Genomic DNA, 22115 nt, shown 5'->3' with positions numbered 1-22115 from the left:
AGCTTTAATGCATTTCATCAGTCATAATGAAAAGAAGAGCATTTTATGACCCATCTAATTATCATTACATTTTAGGGGGAAATGAATGGCATGGAGCTGAATGTTAACTATTCCATTTTATTCCTTTACACATGTGGTTTGGCATATTATTCAGTAAGTTGTTTTTTTGTAGGTTTTTTTTTAAGAATCCTTGATTGGTGGGGGGAGTGTAAAGAGGGGTGGAAGATGCAATTAGATCTGGGTGTTTGTTCCTTTCTCTTTCCCCGCACATGCACACACATACACACACACAAAGTGACAAAGTGGTTAATGTCTTTGCAGGTTGGTGTTGACATCGGGTATCTTATTGCCACAGTCCAAATAGAGTACTAATTACTGCGAATGATGTCACCGTAGGCAGAGGAATAATCCCATCATTTAATTAGTTGAATGATTTAAACAAAGATTTGCATAGATGCACTAATCAGTTGCCATGAATTACAGAGCAGCAGTTGCCAGCGAGGGGTAACAGATCATACAGTTGGAGGGAAAAAAAATCTCATCTCCTTGAACATAATTAATTTAATTGTCCTCATTAGCTGTACCATTTGTTTTGATTTTATTTCTCCCTTTCCCCACACATAACTTCTCCCTCCCTCTTTTCTTCTCCTTCTCCGAGTGCATTGGTGGAGAGAGGCACACACACACTCACACTGCTGTATTTCCAGAGTGGTTGTGGCAGAGGTAGTCTATAAACAGAGGGAAGTGAGGCTCTTGTGAGCATATGGGTGCATGCAGGAGAGGAGCAGGTTTCTGTCAAGTTTGGCTTTTCTCTATGTGCAGATCAAATCAGCAGAAAGGGGCTCTGTTAGCCTGCTGCCTCTGATTGTGCTTTTCGGGTTCTTGCTCAGGTTGGTTGTGGCTGAGTTTTGTTACTACTTAGAGGAAGAGGGGGCAAGAGATTCAGGAATTGTTCATTGCACAGTATGCTTGTTCCAGGAACCTTTATATGTATCTATGTATTAAAAAAAAAAAAAGGGGGGGGGGGGGAAGCTTACTTGGTGGAGGGGGAGAACCTGTCCTAAACATATGCATTTCTGAGGTTGCTTTGATTTTTATTAGAGCTGCAGGATTATATGAGGGAGGGGTGTAGATGGCAGAGCACTTCAATGCTTTTAAATCTTTCTTGGGTCTTGAAAGACTTCTATAATGTGAGTGTCATTCAAATTTAGGGTATATTGTAAGCTGACATCTTTCAAAGCTTTGTGAAAATCTAGTGTGGTGCCTCTAATAGCAGACAACAGATATTCACTTTGAAGTCTGAAAACTGTATTCACAAATTCTTAATCTGGTCTTTCTCCAACTGCAGATGGCTCTTAGAGGGAGATGCTTTGGATTTTTTTAACTTTATTTACAGTAGGCTAGGCTCAACATCTTTATTATAAAACACAAAGAAACAATCATCTGTGAGAGTGAATGAATGTCAAAGTATGCTCTACCTCTTGTGTGTTTGCATGTCTGTCTGTCTCGTGGTCAAGGGTGTTCAACACCTATAACCCCCCAGTGTCTATTATTCCCCCCCCCCCCCCCAACACTAGGTAGAGAGAATAAGGATCTGTCTTCAGCTCCTGGGACGAGGATGCTGTAGGGGGGAGACTGCTTGCCTTCCTTCAGCATTCAGCGTCAATAGTGCAGTGAGGGGGGTGACATGTGGCAAGCGGGGCCCGGGGGGTGGCCGGGCTGGGGACCGCGCTGAGGAGCGGGAAACTTTCACGCCGGAGTTTCCACTGCTTTCTGAGCAGCTCAGATCTAGCACGGAGAGAGGCAAAGTTTTCACCTTCAGGGATTTTTCTCATTACTCATTAATAGAGAGATATGCATCTTGCCTTTTTATTTTTTTTTTTTTTTTTTTTTTTTTTTTGCGTGGGCAACTTATGGTTTTGTTTAAGCAAAGTATTTTGGGAGGAGGGATGGCTTTGGGGGGGGGGGGGGGGGGCGACGCCCCCCTGTTTCCTCGGGTCTGCTTCTGGAGCACTCTGTGGGAAGGTGATCCTGAGCCGCTTCAGTAGAGGTCACTTGTGTGTGCGTGTGTGTGTGTCCCTGGTGTTTGTGTCTAGCATATGCATGTGGTTTTGCTGACTGCACTTGCAGGCTTGTAAATTTTCACCATGGGAAATTACCAACAAAGCCCAATCTGTCTCCTGGCTGCTTTGCACTTTCCGAGGGCGGCTGTACTTGAGCGAGCTGCAGAACGAGAGAGAAAGCGAGAGGGAGAGAGAGAGAGACAGAGAGAGAAAGGGGGAGTTGGGAGGGGGGAGGGGGGAGAGGCAGGGTGGGTGGGTGGGTGGAGGGGGAGAGAGGTAAATAGCCTTAAATCGGAAGGGAGCTGCTTCTCTGTGGTCTTCCACAAGAGCTGTCTGGGCTCTGCTGGCTCAGTAATAACTGAGTGACCTTTTCTTTTGCTGTATTATGTCTGGCTGGTAAGGGATTGCATTTTGCAGCTGATAAAGCCCTGACTTCATTCAACTCGGCTCCTCACACGCTGCTTTAGGTAAGTTGTCTTCAGCCAGGACGGAGACAGACAGCCTTGGACTGCAAGATACTAAAAGGAGGACACCTGTAGCTCGGATGCGGTCAACACAATTACTTGGCGGATCCTTGAGGACCTCATTATTTTAAACTTAAAGAATAGCGATCTCCCTCCCCATCTCTCCCACCCCCTCTTTATTTTTTTCCCCAAACAATGCTTCTTTTTGACCTTTTCCAAGGAGAAGAGCTACAAAGCAGCCACTGTGCTTATTGAACTGCCTCCCCTGTATCGCTTAATTGAGAAGGTAAGTGAGGCAACTGTGTACATAAGCTTTGGGTCATTTGTGTATGTGTGTCTGCATCACTCTCTCTCTCTCTCCCTCTCTCTCTGAGTCATAAGCCGGGGCTGCAATACACACACACATCTCTGCACTGCAACTTTCACTCAAGCTGCAGCTCTGCTGAGACTGTTTTGTTTAAATCATGTGAGGCTTCATTATTTTTATGATGAGACATGAAATACATGCAAGCGGAGGATGCTGAGCGAAACCCATCCGACTGTATGTCTCGAGGAATAGCAGTCAAAGTTAACAATGAATTGCAGCCCCACCACCACCCCCCTCCCCGTTATTATTATTATTCTTGCTTCTTCCAGAGCTTCTCGAAACGTGCTCTCAATTATCAAGGGAGTCGGTTAATTTCCCACTCCCCGGCTTTAATCCACAAGCCTCCCCGTACGGCAGTTTAATTTGCAACTGGTTCGGTGCAGGGTTAACCCTTTGGGCAGAGAGGAGGCAGGAGCGGGGCGGGGAGCCCCGGGGGGCGCAGAGCGGGCCGGGGGCGGTGGGGACGCGCTCCGGCCGCGGGGTCCGTGCTCACGCATCCTCCGCCTCCCGGACCGGCGGGAGGGAAGGGCAGCCAGGCTGGCGTTATGAAGCAGCACTTCTGTCTGCGAGCATTCCTCTTTTTTTTTTTTTCCCCTCTTTTTTCCCTCCCCTCTCCCCGCTCTCCCTTCGCACCGAGCGCGATACGGTATGCGAACGCCGCATGTGACAGTTTAATCAAACCCATTTGTTACAACAAAGCTAAGAGACCGCTGGGATTATAGGCTTACGGGCAGAGTTAGGGGAGCATGTGGCTTTGTCGCTCGCCATCGCCGTGCGGGGCCGGCGGCTGCGGGTGTGCTGTCCCCGTCCCCCGTCCCCCCCCCGGCCTATTCCCATTCCCATCCCCGCCGCCCCCCGCCCCCGCTGCGGCGCGCCGCGCTCCCGCTCACTTGACCCGAGCCGAGGAAGCACTTGCTACTTTTGCCGGGATTTGGTGCTTCAATGAGAAGGAGCTCTCCAGGCGCCCGTAAATCAACTCATGCAGAAAAAGGAGAAAAGTTTTGGTAAGGCGGCGGTCCCCGGCGCTGGCGCGCAGCGAGCGCAGCGGGTGCGCTCCCGGGGGGAGGCGGGAGGTCCTCCTGCCGCTTCCATCCTCATTGCGCTGCCGTAGCGAGCGGCTGTGTCGGCGTGTGCTCTGAAGAGACGCAAAATACCTCTTCCTAGGACAGCTCCGTAGGACCGCTCTTTAAACCGATTCGTTTTGCTCGGTGCAACAAACATCGGGACGTGCTTTCCCCGACACCTCCCTCTCCCCATCCTTGTGATGCTCGGGAAGGAATTGGCATAAAAGGCTTGAGCGTCTAACTCCAAAAAGGGATTCTTTGTTGTGGAGTGTATGTTTCTTATTTATTTTTTTTTTTATTTTGCATGTGAGCTGCATCAAAATTGAACTCAGTCTTGCAAATCTCTTGTTGGCCTTTGCCAAGCACTAGCACTTTGCTGCCATGGTAACTGTAATTAAACTGATAAGAGTGGAAAAATGTCAGTATCTCTGAGCCTTGCAGCTGCATTGGAGAAAAAGAGAATCAAATTGGTTCCCAGCACCACTGCTCTAAAAAAAGGAGGAGGAGAGTGGGGGGGGGGGGGGGGTTGCGGGGGGGGAGAGAGGGGGGGACACGCCAGGGGTAGGAACATAGCTAAGCAGCTCCGGTCCCTGAGATCTGGGTACATCTATTTGCCGTGTTGTCCCTTAGGGGGCTACAGCCTGCAGGGATGCTCTGGGCCAGTGAACAGAGAGAAACAAGCTTTTAGGCCCAATCTAGCTTTCAAAAAGAGAAGGGGAAAGAAGAAGAGAAATCTTTTGTTTGGTGTCTCTTGGCAATCGACTAGCCATGTTGGCCAAATTCTTTTAATCTGTATCACTGCTCCCAGCTGTGGGACTGCATTCCCATTTTTATTTTTTGCCTAACCTCTTCCCCTTTCTTTTCTTTTTTTTTTTCCCATCTCTCCCCCTTCCCAATCCATGTCCTTTATTTCTAAAAAAAAAAAGAAAAAAAATCAAAAAATAAAGCAAAAAGCAGATTCTTCTGTAGAAGAAGGGGCAGGAGGGGAAGTTTAGTTATATACCGTGGAAAATTAACTGAAAAGTATACAGAAGAGACTATATTCAAAGTACTAAAATCCTTACTTTTATTTTTTTAAAAAAACCCGGAGTGTTATGGAGTTGCGGTTACTTTGTTGTGTTAACTACAGAAGCTGAGACTGTGCGGATGAATGGCACAGAACAAGAGAGCATAATGGAGGCAATCAACCGTTAGGCTGGTTCACAATGCAATCCAGGCAATTAAAAGCTCACCAGAGTTTAAATGAAATGGTTCCACTTATTTCTGTGCACCACACTGCACAGGCTATTATTTATGTCTCTTTTTTTAATTATGATTTCCCTTAAACTGTCAAATAACTCAGAATAGCAGGGTCTCGGAGGCAATAAGAATTTTCCACAGAACAATTTACGTGCCAATCTAAAACTAGTTACGACTCCTGATGTGCTACATGCGAGTTCTGAAATGTTTCTTAGCTTCTGAAACCTTTACTTTTTTTTCTTTTAAGTCTGTGTGTGTATTGTCCTAAATTATTGGCGCTCTGAATGCTTGTAGAATGAAGCTACAAAGTGGGAAAGCATCAGAAAAGTATTCTTTTTATCTTTACTAGACCTCTAACTCTCTCCTTGACTGCATGTTTTCTGTCAGTTTGCTGTCTTCTAAAGACTGATGCAGCAATACTAAGTTTGCTGCAGACTGATTTTATTATTTTTCTAAATAGAGGCAAGTTTTCCCTTTCTTGCTGTATGTACTACTGTCTTTGGTAGAACTGTATGCATGCCTGCGAGGAAGGGGGGAAGAGTGATCTTTAAAAGTTTGTAAGTGATCCAGTGCACAATGATATCTAACTCTTCCTCCCAAAAACCGTCTGTACCGCAAACCAGAAACTGAGTTCTGTGTGTCTTGTGCCACACTCGGCACCATCAGGGACTAATCCTGCTTACAGATGCTTCTAAATCGCTAACAAAATACGGTTCATTATGTCAAATCTTCACTCCCTTTCATTTCTGAGAAGGGTGATGATTTCAGTGAAACGGATTTTTGTTTCTCTGCCTTTCTTCAGGAGCCTAATTTAGCTTTTTCCAGCATCCTTTCCTCTTTATTATGAAATCATACTTACAAATCAATTGACAATGTTTCAACATACTGTGATAACAATAAACAGGGATGGGAGTCCATTGCATCGAACTTATTTGGAGAGATAGAAAGAAATCCTGAAAACCTGCAAGTCAGGTTGTTATGTTCTCCCTTCAAAAATCCTAAAGGTGGTGGATAGGGATGAGGAAGTCTTATTCCTGACACAGCTCTGCAGTTTATGTGCACTATCTTGGGGACTGGGGGTGGAGGAAGAGAGGGAATGGAGGGAAGGATAGAGGAAGCCCTTGAAAACATATTGGGGTGAAATAAAAAGGGTTTGTTTGACAGTGACAGACTAGGCACTGAAATTTCTCTGTTCTGAGAACGGATCTGCTCTGTGATGCAGAGCATTGGTAGGACTCTGTAGAACTGAAGGGAAAGCTGGGTTTGATTTTCTTTTTTTTGTTTCCTTTTTTTTTTTTTACAGCCTGGGTGTAGTATGATGTCTTGAAAGTGCTCTATAAGCTCTGCTTTCCTGAGGGAGGGGGAGAGGAGGGCAAACAGGCAGCAGTGCTGTGTACTGCTATTTCAGCAGGGAGCAGTTTCAGTGGTTTTTTGGGTGCTGTCAGCCTCTGAAAGGGTCCTTCCTGTGTCCTAAGAAATAAATGAGTACTTAAATGGCAGCCTGTGAAAAGCTGGCTGACAGAAAGCTGCAGGTATTCTTATTGCCAAATTAAGAGAGAGCTAAAAATACACAAGTGCATATCTTAAAAGTGCGACTGCATTGGAGATGTTATGGGAATGTTAAAGGGAAGAGACATGGTCTGTGAGGTGATCTGTTCATGCAGTACAGAAAAAAAATGTAATAAAGTGTTCTGTTATCAAAATTAAGTGATTTAAACAGGGCATGTGAAGAAAAGGATTTTGCAAATTTGGAGATATGTCAAGCACTTCCTGACTTCATTTTGTTTAGAACCTTTCTGCACTTCAAAAAAAGAGTAACTTTTTTTTATGATGAAGCAGTAGTTCGGGGATATATTTTTTTTTTAACTTTCATTAAAATAGAAGCAACTTCATTGCAAGTAAAGTGCAAAAAGATCAGATCTGTCAGAGGAGAAAAGCATTCCTTCTCTCCAAAAGCTGCTGCAGATTGAATCCCTAATCTGAAGATGCTACCAGTGGGATGTCAGCACCACCTTCTCTCTCTGCCTCAGGAAAACAGACATGCAGGATTGCAAACAGTACTTCCATGGGGTGTCTGCCCCTTTCCACTTGTCTCTACAAAAAAGATTTGGGCTGACCAACGTGAATGACAAGGCTCTGTCTACTTTCCTCATGTAGCAAATATCTCAAAAGCTGTGCAGGGTATATGCAAGCTGCAGTTTTATTTGTAATACAATAACCTCATGTTTGCAGCGTATACCTTGGGAATTATCAGGCTTGATTACTGCAATCTGCTCAGATATTCACTTGTTTGGCTGTGTTTCTGTGGCATCTTGTTCCCTTCAGACAGTGCAGGACAGATCAGCCTGGATCAGAGACTGTCAGCCTCCACTCTCTAACCCGTTTCCTTATCAGGCAACAAAATTTTTACATTAAGATTTTTTCTTTAAAGCCTTTAGCTGTGTTAGCTCCTAGTTTATTCTGGTTTCCCTCGAGCTAAAGATTAAAGTCCTGGAACAGCCCTTCATGCTTCTGAACTTTTTTACAGAGTTCCAAGAAGTTTATACAAATTGTGGCTGATTTTATGCATTTGTCCTTTACATGGCCAAAGAGAGGGACTGGGGATAAGCCTGTTGTTGTGGATATACATTACCGTGATAAGCAACACTGTATATTAAGGCTTTTTGACCAGGTGATGATATTAGAGTTTCAGCAGGATTTCTCTTTACAGTCTGGTATAGGTTTCTGACCAAAAATCTCTGTTGTTTTCATTGCTTTTAGTCATTTGTAGTCACACTATTTTGTTGCTTTATGTATGTACCCTGGATTAAGGGGAGTCAGCTGTCAGCTGAAAATACAGGAAAGGCTCAGCCTTTGTTTCATGGTTCTTTCTCAGGAGGAGATGTGTGTATTCGTTCCCAGATTTGCCACAGACTCTCTGTGGAGTCCTGTGCAGGTCGCTGGATCTCACCCTCTCCCTTGCGAATGAAAAAACAGATTTTGGGAGTCTGTAAGTGGTGTAGGAGCTGTGACAGCAGCGTCAGCTGGGTAGTAGTGGGAAGGCAGCAATGACCATTTTTATGCTTCTGGATAGAAAAATACAGACCTTACACTGTTGTCACGAGCTTTAGATGTCATGCAGCAGCACTACCACGGTACTTTGGGTTCCCACTCGCAGAACTGTCTGGCACAACTGAACAGTGAATCCAACAGATCCGTGTGTCACTCCAAGATGTGTGATAGACTCCACTGCAAAGAGGGGAGTGAGGCTGCTGTGTGCACATGTTGCAGTAAGAATCACTGTTTTTAATTCAGTGATCAGCTTTGCAGGTGGAACTTAGGAGTTCAGCTTGGGACCGCTGGAAAGTCGCTTAACCGGCTCTAGAGTCGCTGCGGTCCACATGCATTCCTTGTGTTCTATGCACGCCCGTGTGGAGATCCCTGGGATGCCTCAGCTGGCACAGCATTTAACCTCTTGTCTTTGGAGCGTCAACATCCACAAAGGCACACTCCTACCATTGCCACGAAGGTTACACTGGCTTTCGTGGTCTTTTTCCTAGGAGAGCTTTTAAAAAAAGCAAGCAAACGAAACAAAACCCAAACCCCAAGTTGTTTGTGTTCTAGCTCCCTGAGCCTGCCTGTCTTGGCTGGTGTGTTACAGCACCAGCCAAGGTCTGCTGATAGGAGCTGGGACTGTAAACCTTTCTTAACAGTAGGTAGTAGAGTGTTCTTGATGAGGAGCTCTTGAATTTGCTTTTCTTTGTTATGAGACTTTGACTTTTCCCAGTCTCTGCATGATAACAGGGTTCCATACCCTGAATGATGGAGTAGGATTTGCTTGTTGGCAACAGCATTTGTTCCCCAGTCTTGACAGATTCTGATTGTAATATTCAGATACATGCTAATGAACAGTATCTTTTTTAAATTACATCTCTGGCTTTAAAACAGTGAGATAACCTAATAGTCAAACAGCTTGTCGGTTCTTCTTTTCTCTCAGGTGCCTGTTTGATGTCCAATAAAATATCCACGGGGCTATGATTGTGCTTATTCTGAGAAGTAACTTTCAGAGAATTGTTCTGAGTGAAATGGGATGGGAGTTCATGCAACTAACCGGGAAAGACCAGTCTGTAAGCACTTTGGGGCAGTGACCTCTCCCCATTTGCTGTAAAACTGAGGGCAATTGATTTTTGAATAGATCCCTGGAAACTGGCTGTGTTGCCGTGAGTAACATAGCTAACTGTGTTTCACTTTTACCAGTTCTGTCTATTGAACAGTGTTTCAGGTGTTTGAATTGTTTTTTAAATGCTCTCTGCTATTACCTCAAAAGATGTTTCTTTACATAATGGACACTACTGTACTCCTTGTCCCAAACCAGCTGCTGGCTAAAATTGGGATTGGAAAGTGGGACAATGTTTGTGTGGTTTTTTTTTTTTTGCTTGGGGATTTTCGGGGGTTTTTTGTTTGGTTGGTTTTGTTGGTTTTTTAGTTATTATTAATTTTAAATTTTTTTTCTTGACAAACTAGAAACTCTCCGAATTCATGCAGGTTATTTAAAATCAGATTTTTCAGAAGGTCTTTACACTACAAGTTGTAAATACAGTGCTGCTACTGAAGTGTCTGGAAATCTCATCACTTCGTTAATGTTTCTAATAAGACTTGAAATCTTAAAAAAATAAAACATCCCCCCACCAGCATCAAAATTTCTGTGTCAAACCTCCCCGAAACTCTGTCCCTGTGCCTCTAAAAGCTTCAGTCTTTTCTTCTTTAGAATCTGGAGTGTTTTTATATTTATAAAGATAGTGAAAATAAGTACAAATATGTGGATTTAGCTGTGTTTGCCATCAAAGATATGCTGTTTATTTAAATTTCGTGTTGCTACATATTGGATACTTTGGCTGAAAGTGGATGACTTTTCAACTGAACTTTTTTAATGTTTCATTTTAATTTTTTTAATCTTATTTCTTTTCAGCAAAGAAACCAGGTAAATGAGGTGTTAAAGAGAAGCTGTGGAACTTAGAGTAATGGAAGTTTCTGCTCTCAAATTTATCTTAGCATTGTTTTCAGCTTGCTGTGGACTATCTGTGTTATTTTATCCTATCTACACTGTTACTTTTTAAATGAAGGGGGCGTAGGGGGAGCAGCGAGATGGAGGAAGAAAAGGGTAAGAGTTTTTCTTCTTCAGAGAATATCTGTTTTCACCCTTGTCTTATTGTGTTTCAGGTATACAAATGCTCTCAGTCCAGCCAGACACCAAGCCGAAAGGTTGTGCTGGCTGCAACCGTAAGATTAAAGACCGATATCTTCTAAAGGCCCTGGACAAATATTGGCATGAGGACTGCCTGAAATGTGCCTGCTGTGACTGTCGCCTGGGGGAGGTGGGCTCTACCTTGTACACCAAAGCCAACCTTATCCTTTGTCGCAGAGACTATCTGAGGTAGGTCACGTCCTTCTTCCGTTCACCGGCAAACTTGGAAAATCTGTTCGGTCCTTCCTACGTAGCTGGTGTTGCATAAGCGGCGCTCGAGGGCTGCAAGGCTGGAGTATGTGTGGAGGAGGAGGAAACAAATACTGAAACACGGAGACAAAATTAAAATCTGAATCAGAAAGCACGTGTAACTAGGTTGTGCCAGCGGCTGCCAGGTTTCTGATGCCAATACCGGTGTCCTGTGCTCTCATGCAGAAGAGAGTAAATCCCTCCAGGATTCCCACAGCACTGTGCTCCTGGGGAGATGGTGGTCTCCTCCTTCTCCTCCTAGCAGCACGGTGGTGGCCAGGTATATCAACTGAAACCACATGCATGGTTTTCACCCACCTTCAGTGCAGGGTTTGAACTCTGTCAGTGAGGAGTGTTTCACCTGTCTTCGCTTTGTTTGCAAAAGGGTTTCGTTTGTGGCTCTCAAGCTTTTTTGAATGTTACCCTTCAGCTGTTAGCAGCTGGACCAAGATGACCAGCTATCTTCCCCATGCTTAAAAATCACGTGTCTAGTAAGCTCCAATCCACTCTGTTGATTTAACTTAACTTCGTGTCCTGGGTGGGATGCTGGCTGACCTGTTGCCACTTGTTAGACACAGCAAATTATCACCTGATTTTCTGCCGCCTTGTTTGCTTGTGGACCTACATCCTCTAAAGTATCTGAGGAATAACTCATAGCAAAGTACTGATGAGCAGCACCAGGTTAGTTTATCTGCAGAGCATATGTCAATAAATAGGGGTACTTTGCAGGAGCCAAGTTTAATAGGCAAGTTTAGTCTCCCTGGGCTCTTAACAGTAAATAGAGAGAAAAGGCTCCTCTGGGGTGATTCTGAGCACCTATTTCCCATAGTAGTACCTTTCCTCCATTCCCTGTAGAGGGGGACTAATGAGACTAGCTGCTCCAGGCTAAGGTGAACTTCTGGGAATATTTCCCCTGCCCCTTTAGAGAAACCTTTTCCTTTTAAAGGGACGTTGAAGTCAGTAATACATTGGGGAAAAATTAAAATTCTTTTTGAACGTGTTAACTTACAAGTTCAGCTTAAGTACAGGTACCAAATAGAAGGTTCCCACACACTGATCAGTTCCCAAATTGTACAGCATGGGTAGGTTGGAACAGGAATCAAGATTAAAGCATTAACTATTGGTACTTTGGCTGTCCACGGTAACGATCTCTTTTTTTTCTAGAGTGGAACAAAAACCTTCACAAACGTGCTGTGCATTTGTTGAGCTGGGGCTGCAAGGGCAGATCAGCTTCTTCAGACATGGGCTTAGATTGCTTAGTGGTAAAAGTACTCTGCTACCTCTTAAAGCTCTGAACTGAACCCACAAAAGAGTGCAGAGAATTTAGCGTAGAGTCTGCATCTTAAAACCATTGTGTTAAAGCTGCCAAAGTAGTAGGTAATAAAACCCCACTTTTAAAAACTGTTGGGAACAGAAGGGAATTGTTATATGTGAACCTGGGTCCCTTGTGATCTTAAAGTGAACGTGTACAGAGGAGGGTTGGAACAGCTTTCTGGGGCAGGGGGGAAGTAGCATCCCAATTTTTAAAATTAATTTTAAGAATCCTTATACAACAAACGCCTGCAGGAGTGAGAAAACTCTGCTCTGACTGTTTGATCTGAGATCCAAATTTACTGGAGACTTTGAACTTACTGAATCTCCCAAGTGCTAGTGCAGCTGATCTAATGTTTTAAAATCAAATGTTTAAAATCAAAACCAAAATTATCTAGTATTAGAGATATGAGCAAAGCATTTCCCCAACACAGATGCACGTACACACACTGTTGGTCTCTGATCTTTGAAGGTTTAACAGGAGTAAATATTTTGCTAATAGATTGTTAAAATTCATACTAAGCAATTCAGAGAAAGGAGACTGTATTTTTTTATCTGTCATGACCACATTCAAGACTGGTGTTTCAGTCATTTCTTCATAAACAACACCTTTTATTTTGTACCAGTGAAACCAGGATACTTGAGAAATTCTGTAATCGGTTTTAAGATGTTTCTGGGTTTTGTCTCTTGATTTATTGAGTCTTAACAAAGCTCTTTTGCCACAAGCTTTTTTTTTTTTGTAGTAATACTTTTGAGTGCATAGATTTAAACTAGGTATTTACACTAAACTTCAAACTGATGCACTTAAGGTAATTGCAGATAGTCATTTGCCTCATTGCATCTTATCTACTTAGTTATGCAGTGAACCTATAAAAGTGATCTTTTTAATGCTAATGTAGAAACTAGTTAAATTTTCTCTAGCTTTGTAGTCAAATAAGCTTTCATATTTAGCAACACGCTTGATATAAATTTAAGGAACAAATTACATTGTACTAATGATCAGATCAGGGTTTGATTATGGTTTCATACTATCCTCTTAGTTTTTTGTTTTTTTCTTTTTAACCATAAAGGGAATCTTTGCTACGTATAAACCAGTTCTGGCTTCCTATTAATTTATGTGGTGCCCTCTAGAGGATATGGGGCTTGAACAATACTATAAAGAGTAAAATTGCTTATTAACTTGTCTCTCAGTGTTCATTATGCCTTTCAATAAGAGAGCCATTCTACAGATGCTACAAGCAATAATGTAGCCAGTTTGGGTGCTTTAACATTCATGTTTAAATTCATAAACTGTGTGATTGCGTCTTTGCCTGCTTGCAAAAATACTTCCAGTATCTTTCATTTAGAGATGCCTGCCAAAAAATCTAAACCCTCCCTCAGCCCTGATGCATGCACTTGTGCTGCAGTTGAGCCCTGAGGTACCCACTTTGAGTTTCTTATAAATACTCTGTATCTTCAGAACTTCAAAACTCGCTTTGCTTTAGCTCTCTCCTTTGGTAAAATTAGTTAATTATACTATATTAAAATCTTTTTCTCTGGATTGGGAGGGATTGAGGGGATGGAAGGAATCTTTAATGAGGTAACAAGCTTGGAAGATGCTTTGGGTGTGTGAGAGGCTTTACCCTGGAATCTGATTCATGTGAGGCACTCCAGTGGTTTCAGTGGTGGCGTAGGACACCGAGGGTATTAGGGTGGCTGCAGCAGAAATGAACTCCATTTTGTTAACGAGGATGAGAACTGACTTGGGTAAAGAAAGGGCTCAATGTTAGAAGTAACACACTTGGTGAAAATGATATGCAGAGTATAATTCCCCTGCAGGCTTCTGTCTTCTGCTTATACACTCTTGGGTTAGAAAGTGAAGACTTAATTTAAGGAACTTAGGTTTACACCAATATTTCAAGTCCATTTACAGTAAGTGAAATATGCAAGAACTTTTTTTTCCCCCTTTTTCCCTCCAGAGCTGTATGGTGACATCTTAATGTATCAGCCTATCCTGCTCAGTCCTCTCTTCTGACTGGCAGCGTGTCCATTTACAAGCACAATATTCCCTTTGAAATCTGTCATTACTGCCATTAATGACCAGTCATTATGTTAACAGCCCTTGGGCTGTTAACATGTCAAACTGGTTGTTAACTGGAATGTTATTACTTATTTAAACCGCAGGTATGAGTTGTGTGAAATGTGCTTTGGTTGCGCATTCTGGGGCTGCTCCTGCTCAAAACAATAGGGAAACAGTGGAGCGTTTGCCTTTGGGGTGCCAAGGGATTTGCTCTCTGTTCCATCTGCTCGTTTGATTTCTGCATATTTGTGGAGGTCCTCCTACCCCTGGGCAGCCTCCTAATTTCAGGTGCGACCGCGTGCAAATCCTGTCTCTCAGCCTCGCCCTCCCATGGGCGGCCGCGGATGCCTCCAGATGCACGGCAGTGCCTGCTGCACGCTCGAGATTAATATCTGGCCCCTGGAAGTGTAAAATGAAAGACCGACAATTACACGTAACTCAGTTGTATTAAATAATGAGCTTCCTCGGATGCAGCAAAAATATGAAAGTACAGCTGTGCTAAGCTAGTTGCAATGTAGGTCAATCACCCTTTTCACTTAGGTTTTTAACTACGCAAACCCCGCTGAGCGACCAATGACTACAAAGTGCTGTTTCATTCCTATTTAATTTTGGCAGCATTTTACTGAAGAGCAGGCATTCATGCAGCTAAATTATCTTCGCCGTTTCTGGTTTTAACTCCAGCTCCATGACACTAAATGTTGGAGTGCATATCTCTTAGTAAACACAAAGAATATGGCTTCTGATTTTTTTATTTTTTTTTCCAAATCCCTCTCTCAACATGGAAATTGAATTAGAACTTTTATTACTTTTTGCATAATTTCCCTAGCCAGGCACGCAAGATCATAGGAAAAGGATTAACAAAACTAATATATTGGGGTGGAATTTTTGCCCTTAAACACATCTAGACCCTTATTGAGGATGGGGAAGATGATGACACAAAAGGTTACCTCTCTCCCCCCCCCAACCTTGGTATTGATTTTATTTGTAAATATCCTGCAGACTTTAAAAGTACAGCTGAACAGCTATGAAAATGAGGAGATTAGTATTCCTGAAAGAAGGGACAGATCATGTTGGTTGTTGTGGTTTGGTTTTTTTTCTCTTCCCTACTCACTGATGGGGATACTTAAAAAACCTGAGAAAAGCCAAGTTTTTAAAACTGGATATTGAATGAGATTTTGTGAACGATGAGACGTGACTCCAGAAAGTAAAGCGTTTGACCATAAGCGTTATAAAGATGCTGTCTCCGTAAAATATTTAGCTTTTGAAAGGCTAGACTGAAAAGAGTAGAGTTTAGGACACAACTTTTTCTGTACAACTGCTTGCTCTCTAGAGGCAATTATTATTTAAAAAAATTGTTATGTAAGAGTACTTGGAGAGACTTAAAATGTCTTGTGGCCTGGTGCCGATTAGCAGATTCCATTGCTCTCTCGTATCACGGAAAGTATTGCAAACACCTAAGATATCAGCTTTCTTACATGTACATATAAATACTCTCTATGGGTATTTTCATAGGTAGTGGGTTACATAGTGTTTTCAAAATGCCACCTCAGTATGCTTCTTCCCCAACTTGATTAAATAAGGGTAGACTTTTAAAGATGCACTCAAACTTTTCAGGAATATTGAGGTATTTATGGAAGTGAGGCTAGGAGAGTTCCACTTTCTTTCCTAAAGCTTTGTAGAACTGAACCCTTATTTATGCACTAATACCCTTGTTGCAATGCATTGAAGTATTCAAGGGACATCTAGTTTGCAGGAATATGCCCCACAAATATTTTAAAATATATATATATATTAAAAAAGTAGGTGCAGCAATGTATTTGTTCTAATTTTGCTGTGTGCAATGAACATCCTTCTAAATTTACATGAATTGTATCACTTAGTATGTCTTGGGGGGCAAAAAAAAAAAGGCAAGAATACTTTCTTCCACTAATTGCCAAAGGTTTTGAAAACCTCCAAACACCGTAACAGCTGTTGAAAGGATGAGGAGAGTGATGCACGTACACACAGTTAATCCACCCAACTTGCGAAGAGTGATGCTTTTGATTTAGTTACACTCCGACTAGTTTGGCTTGTTCTTATTTTAGTTTATCTGTGATAGCTTTTAATAAGAAACATTCAATTAAGCTGTTAAAATTGGTGTTTAAGTCATGTTGAAATGCTGTGAAATGTGTGTACTCAAGTTTGACGCTCTTCAGTGGTTCCATGTGTTTCCCCGTATCTGCTGGTATTTTTCTTCAGAGCTGCCAAATTTTTAATAATTGTGTTATTTTTAGTGGCTTAAAATACACAGTTTAATTTCCAAGAATGTGAATCTTCCCTCTTATAAGGCTTCTTGAAAACCAGACGTTTCTCGTGTGTTGTCAAAATACCTCATTAATCCCCTGGAAACGTTCAAAGAATTTCAGGAGACTTTTCAGATGAAAGTACAGTGCCTCTTAAAGCCTGTCCTACAGCTCTTCATTACAGTACTACAGTGTGGTGTATTTTGATGGAAAATTATTTTACTACAAAGGTTTTACCAACACATAGCAGCTCAATGAAGCTTAATAAAAGCAGTGATTTTGGGGAGCCTAAGTAATTCTGCACTGCCAGAGGATGGGATAGCATTCTTGGTAAAAGAACACAGTTCTATAGGTCTGCTTGGTATTTTTTGTAATCTCTTTTAAAAGAAATGCAACTTTGTTGTTTCCTTCATTGCTAATTTTTTTTCTCAGAAGTGATTTTGTGACTAGTGCTTTTATGAAATATGTTTAAAATAATACCCATATTAAAGTTATTTACTTCAGGAATAAATATTATCAACTACATTTTGACATGTGATTTGATATCCAAGGTTTAATTGGATACTGTCTGCATTTTTGACTAGAAGCATATGTGAAACAAAGCATCTGTGTATAATGTAGTAGAAGAATAATTGGCACTAAATGCCTAACACAGAGGTGCTTTTAAAAGTTCTGATTTCTGCTACATATTTGTTTTGGGGTTTTTTGTTTGTGTTTTTTTAAAGTTTAATTTGTTTGAAATTTCAGTTAATTTGGGGGGATATTTTACCCAAAACTGAAAAATAACTCCCAAGTCTTTACAATGTAATTAAAAGCAAAGGTCTGTTGCTGAATTTGTTACTTGATATTTGCTTCAAGTCTTCCAGAAAGCATATAGCATTCCTTCTTAATGTGAATGTTTGAATAACATTTAACAATCGAAATGGATAAGATTGTTACACGTTTTTTCAGCCCTCCTGTCTTCAGAAATTGTTTTGTCTTTTGATTTCTCACCGAAGTTCAAATTATTGATGGTGGATTTTGAAATCAAAATACACAGTATGGAATACTCAAATGTTTTCTAATTGAAGTTGGTCTTAACAATCACCATCCTTAAGAATTCATATTTTGGGAACACCTTACAAAATACATTGGTTTTTTGATGGATAACTTCCCAGTGGATTTCTTAGTATGATAATGGATGACCTTTTAAATAAATCTAAGTAATAGTTACATGCCTTTTTTTTTTTTCTGATCAAAATATGCTTGAACTTTCTAAGTTTTTTGGAGACAAATGTCTGAAGCAATGAGTCTACTGTCTCAAAAAGCTTTACATGTTTTACACCTCCTTCCCTGTAATGTATTTCTGGTACTGTTATTTTACACCTTCCTGAGGCTGCTTCTTGCCTATCCTGAATCAACTGGCCTTTCAACACTTGAGTCTCATTGTATCTGATTGGTACATTTAAAAATGGCTTTGGATATCAGTAGATTCATAATTTAAAAGAGTAAAAAGGCTGTTTAAGTCATCTCTAGAAATGTGCAGCTTTTTTAGCTGTATGTGTGAATCTATCAAATTATCATTTTATATATAAATCACTCAAACAGCAGAAGAAGTAGTTCAGCCCAATTTGTTCTTTAGCAAGCCACGTGTCAAAATGAAACAATATACAGCTCAGATACCTCACAAGCTCTCCATGCTATGTCCCCTCTGCATATCTGCTTGGTATGATACTTACACATATGTTTATGTAGAAATCATGGTGGAATTCTGCATACCATCCTATCCAGGTACTTGCAGGACGATTGTGGTCCCCTAAAATCTGTTAAGACTGACTTTAAATGAATCCTAACAATTGAGCATCTTGACAGCCCCGTGGCAATCGGCAAGGGTAGTTGCAGCCTTAATTTAAGCATGTGCTAAAATGCCATGATGGAGTGCCAGCACAGCCAATTCACAATCCAGTCCCTCTCCCCACTTGACATCAGAACTGCAGCTACCAGCAACTGGAGAGCGTTTAGCACCTATTTTTCACAGAGCACAGTGATCCCTACTATTAACTGCAAAATATTTTCCTTCGGGATTGTAGTGAACCCTGTTTATCTATTTTATAACAAAACACAGCGCAGGGCAACTTTTCACAAGCAGAAAATGACTACTTTTTATGAAGAGTAGAGCATGTTCAGCTCTGGAATGATGTTCCTTGGGAAATCCTCCTGCTGGTTTTGAGTGAAGTGGCATTCTGCAGTAGTGGAATTTAAGCTTTCATCTTTTCTTTTGCAAAAGTATCTTCTGTTGACACATAGCAGACAAAAGCAATACTTGCTCAACATGCAAAGATAAAATTATTTGGGAGGTGCAGGGAAAAGCAGAGAACATCAGGGATTTTATTGTATCTTTTCTACATTTTGTGGTGAGAGTGAGCAAGTGAGAATAAGCCAAATTATACATTTGGATATACTGTAAGTGATGGTATATTGGACTAATTAAGAAGACACTATACTACATCAGGTAGTAAATATCCCCTTAATGTGTTCAAAATGCTTGAGAATCTAACTTGATTTTTGTTTAAGACAAGCTTCCAAGCCATAAATGTCAGCATATACAGTCTCTCAGGTTTTAGCTTAGTGGACACTGTTTATGATATTGTAACCCCGCATTGAACAGCATTATTTTTTCACCATGGGACAAAATAAATGTTATTTTTAGGTCATAATATTATTTCCTTGTAAATACTTTAAAGAGAAATATATATTAGAGAAAATTTAGAGAGTAAATACAGATTTAATAATTAATCCCAACTGTAAATACATCCACTCTAAGAAACAGATCATTATATATCAACATTACTGTTGATCAACTTCTAAGAATAGTTTCAGTACCAATTGTTGAATTTGGTTTTGTCTTTTAGATAAATTTTAAGGAAGGATTTCTAGGTAGAAGTAGTTTAAGTGAGTGACAGGCTGCAGATTAGGGATGGTAATTACAATCATCGTGAATTATTGTCTTATTACTCATCTTTTGTCACTGTGGTTGCTTCTATATAAATCTCGTTCTGTTCTGAAGTCAGAACCTTTCAGAGCTACCACTTTTTCTCAAAATTTACATTAAAAATTAGGAGTTTTTTTGTTTAAGACAACAGAAAATTTAAAATCTCATTTTCTCATAAAGAAACAAACTTCATTTCTCCCTTTCTAATTTATGTTAAGCAAATTTTACACAGAATTCAGAAGTTTCTAGGATTTGAGATTTGGATTTGCAAAAAAATCCCCAAAACTTTTGAAATATGTCTTTATAAGCCTAATGTGTCTGTCTGGCTTATACAAAGTGTCAAAGAAGTGGGAGGACAGTCTCAATAACAGGCTGCTCCGCACTAGTTTTTGCTGGCTTCCTTATTTAATCTGTAATCTGATACATTTAAGAACACTTTATACCAAAATAACATTAAATCTAATCCTACAAATGCATACTACACGCTTGACTTGATGTACCCTGAATAATCCTATTGAAAGGTATAGGGGCCTATTAATTTAGAAACATGCCTTGGTGAAGCCAAATATTTAAAATTGGACTGGTTTTGCTGGCAAACCCATTTTGAATTGCTGTGTCCTTGTTTTTTGTGTGCTCTGTGCAGTGATTACCACAACCCACAGTATGACATCTCTCCTTGGCAGCTGGGTCCAGGAAAACCTCAAAACCCACAGCTCTGCTCCTGGCCAAGCACCTTGCTGCCGTTTCTAGGATGTCAATCAAAGTTTTGACACTTGTAACAACCTTGCCCTGTTTCCCTCTGACAGAAAGGATGGTTATTTGTATGCTAATCCTACATACCACTACCCCAAACCAAACTGCTGGTGGATGATTTAAAGGTCTAAGTCTAGGCTTGTCTCTACAACCCACTTTGCAGCTCATGGGCTCTGCTCTCCACAGTTTTCCTGGGAGACAGCAGTAGGAAGTGGGACAAAACTTTGTTAGAAAGCCCTGCGATTTCGTGTTGATGTTGGTGAATCTTGGGTTCTCAGTTCCCTTTCTCTTCATGCTCCAAAATTGTGCTAATGAACCTGTCCTGTGTACTTAGCAGCCTCAGGCTTCTAGAAGGATGTGTTCATTTTTATTAAGGTACTGCGTTCATGCATTTTTATGCTCCATATAGTAATAAAAAAAAATAAAAATTAAAAATCAGTGTGACATTGAATACTTATAACAGGGGGCACTAAAAAGTAAATTAAAATGTATTCTTTCTGCTCAGAATTTCACTTACTTAAACAATCTTAAAACCTAGAGGAAGTGCTGCGCACACTGCAGCAAATGTGCTGGTTTTAATGAGCCTGGCTGTGCTCTGAAGTTAGCCAAGAGCACTTCCCCCAGCACCTCCTTACTTAATTCAATCATAATGCAGAGTGAATTGCTGGGAAGAGAGTCAGTGAGCAAAACTAAGAGAAAAGACTTCTTCATGAGCACACATCCAACTATGGGTGTCTTCTGTTCTCTTCTGAGGTCTTTCATTATGATTCCTGACGTGTCCCAGACTCTCTGTCTCCAGGTGCAGCACAGCCCGAGCATTTTCCTGTAATCCTCATAACAGCATCTTACTTGCTCTCCCTATTCCTTGTAGGTTCTCATCTGATAATTATAGGTAAAATATACTTGTATGTTTCGTAGGAGAACACCTGAAATGTAGGTGGTAGAACTCATTGCTAACTCTTTAACGATTCAGCCATGGAATAATCTGAAAGTGAGCACAAGAAGCACAACTTCTCCCTGCTATGGTAAGCAGGAGGTTGCTTTAATCCGCTTTCTTTTCTCTCCTGATACAAATATACCTCTTCTGCTACAAGATCCCAGAGGTTTACTCTGAATAAAAGCTAGTATATATTTGCAAAACTTACTGTAATTCGTCAGATTATCAGTCTTGATAGGAATATACTGTGTCTGAACAAATAACTCTGGAACCAACTATCTGGAGTAATCTTATTATTAATCATGTAGTCTTATAAACTTATAAACTTACATGACAGATAAACAGTTTTCTTCATGACCTGTTGAAAACCTATTTTTTATCTGTTTTATATATGTGCATGTATCAATACATGTGCAAGGTTATTTTAGCAGACATACAATAACTCTACAATCTTCTTGTCTGTTGCTTTCATTTTAACGACCATAAATCCTTTTCTTCTGAAACCCAGCTCTTTCTCCTCACGAGCTGATCCTTCTGGTTTTAAGGTGTGCTTTTTGAAAAAGTTAGTTCTTGCCACCAACTCCTACGTGCCTCCTGTTTGGCTTATTTGTGCAATACTGTCAATATTATATAACTAGGATAGTGTTGCTTTCAGCAGAGTATCAAAAAGCTGTTATAGGAACAAACATTTCTTTTCCACCATCCCCCCCCCCAAAAAAAAAAAGGAAAAAAATAAGACAAAAAAATGGAATGGGAAGGAAACAGTTTTAAAAAAATGATTTCAATTATGTTTAGTTTCACAGAAAAATCTTGCCTAAGTGGACAGGTGTGATTTTTGTCACTGTAAACCTGAAAATCACTATCCCTGAAAGGCACTCAAGAACTAACCCTCTTACCTCCCAGACTTTGAAGAACTGTTTTATGCATGCTATTAAGCACTGGTTCTTTGACTCTTTAAGCTCTAGCTGATCTCTTGTGCAACCAAATCTAACCTGGTGTGTTGGTCTGTGGGGAAAAGGCATTGAAGAGCACACTACCATAGCCCATGTGCTATGGGAGCTTCCAGCAGGGTTTTGCTTTCCAGACTGGGTGGTGACATCCAGAGATGGCATCTTCCTGAGAGGAGGAATAG

At 41.0% G+C, this 22115-nt stretch overlaps 1 protein-coding gene across 6 annotated transcripts in view; it reads left to right on the top strand.

The window, feature by feature from the left end:
* The first annotated feature begins 1975 nt into the window (after positions 1-1975).
* The window catches only part of LMO3 (LIM domain only 3), a 58386-nt gene continuing 38246 nt past the window's right edge, over positions 1976-22115 (top strand). The window contains exons 1-3 of one of the 6 annotated variants that reach the window (XM_027662194.1): positions 1976-2050; positions 2531-2813; positions 10397-10610. In XM_027662194.1, coding sequence (XP_027517995.1) covers positions 10405-10610 — 206 coding nt within the window. In that variant the 5' untranslated portion in view covers positions 1976-2050; positions 2531-2813; positions 10397-10404. Of the gene's footprint in view, positions 2051-2331; positions 2814-3767; positions 3899-10396; positions 10611-22115 lie in introns of those variants that run through there. The other 5 variants (XM_027662201.1, XM_027662216.1, XM_027662209.1 and 2 more) reach the window with 5 other exon arrangements.

This window comes from Corapipo altera, unplaced genomic scaffold, assembly GCF_003945725.1.
Source record: "Corapipo altera isolate COAL_440 unplaced genomic scaffold, ASM394572v1 1, whole genome shotgun sequence".
Taxonomy (NCBI): domain Eukaryota; kingdom Metazoa; phylum Chordata; class Aves; order Passeriformes; family Pipridae; genus Corapipo; species Corapipo altera.
The sequence above is the reverse complement of the archived record's forward strand: the minus strand, read 5'-3'. Positions and strand labels throughout refer to the sequence as shown.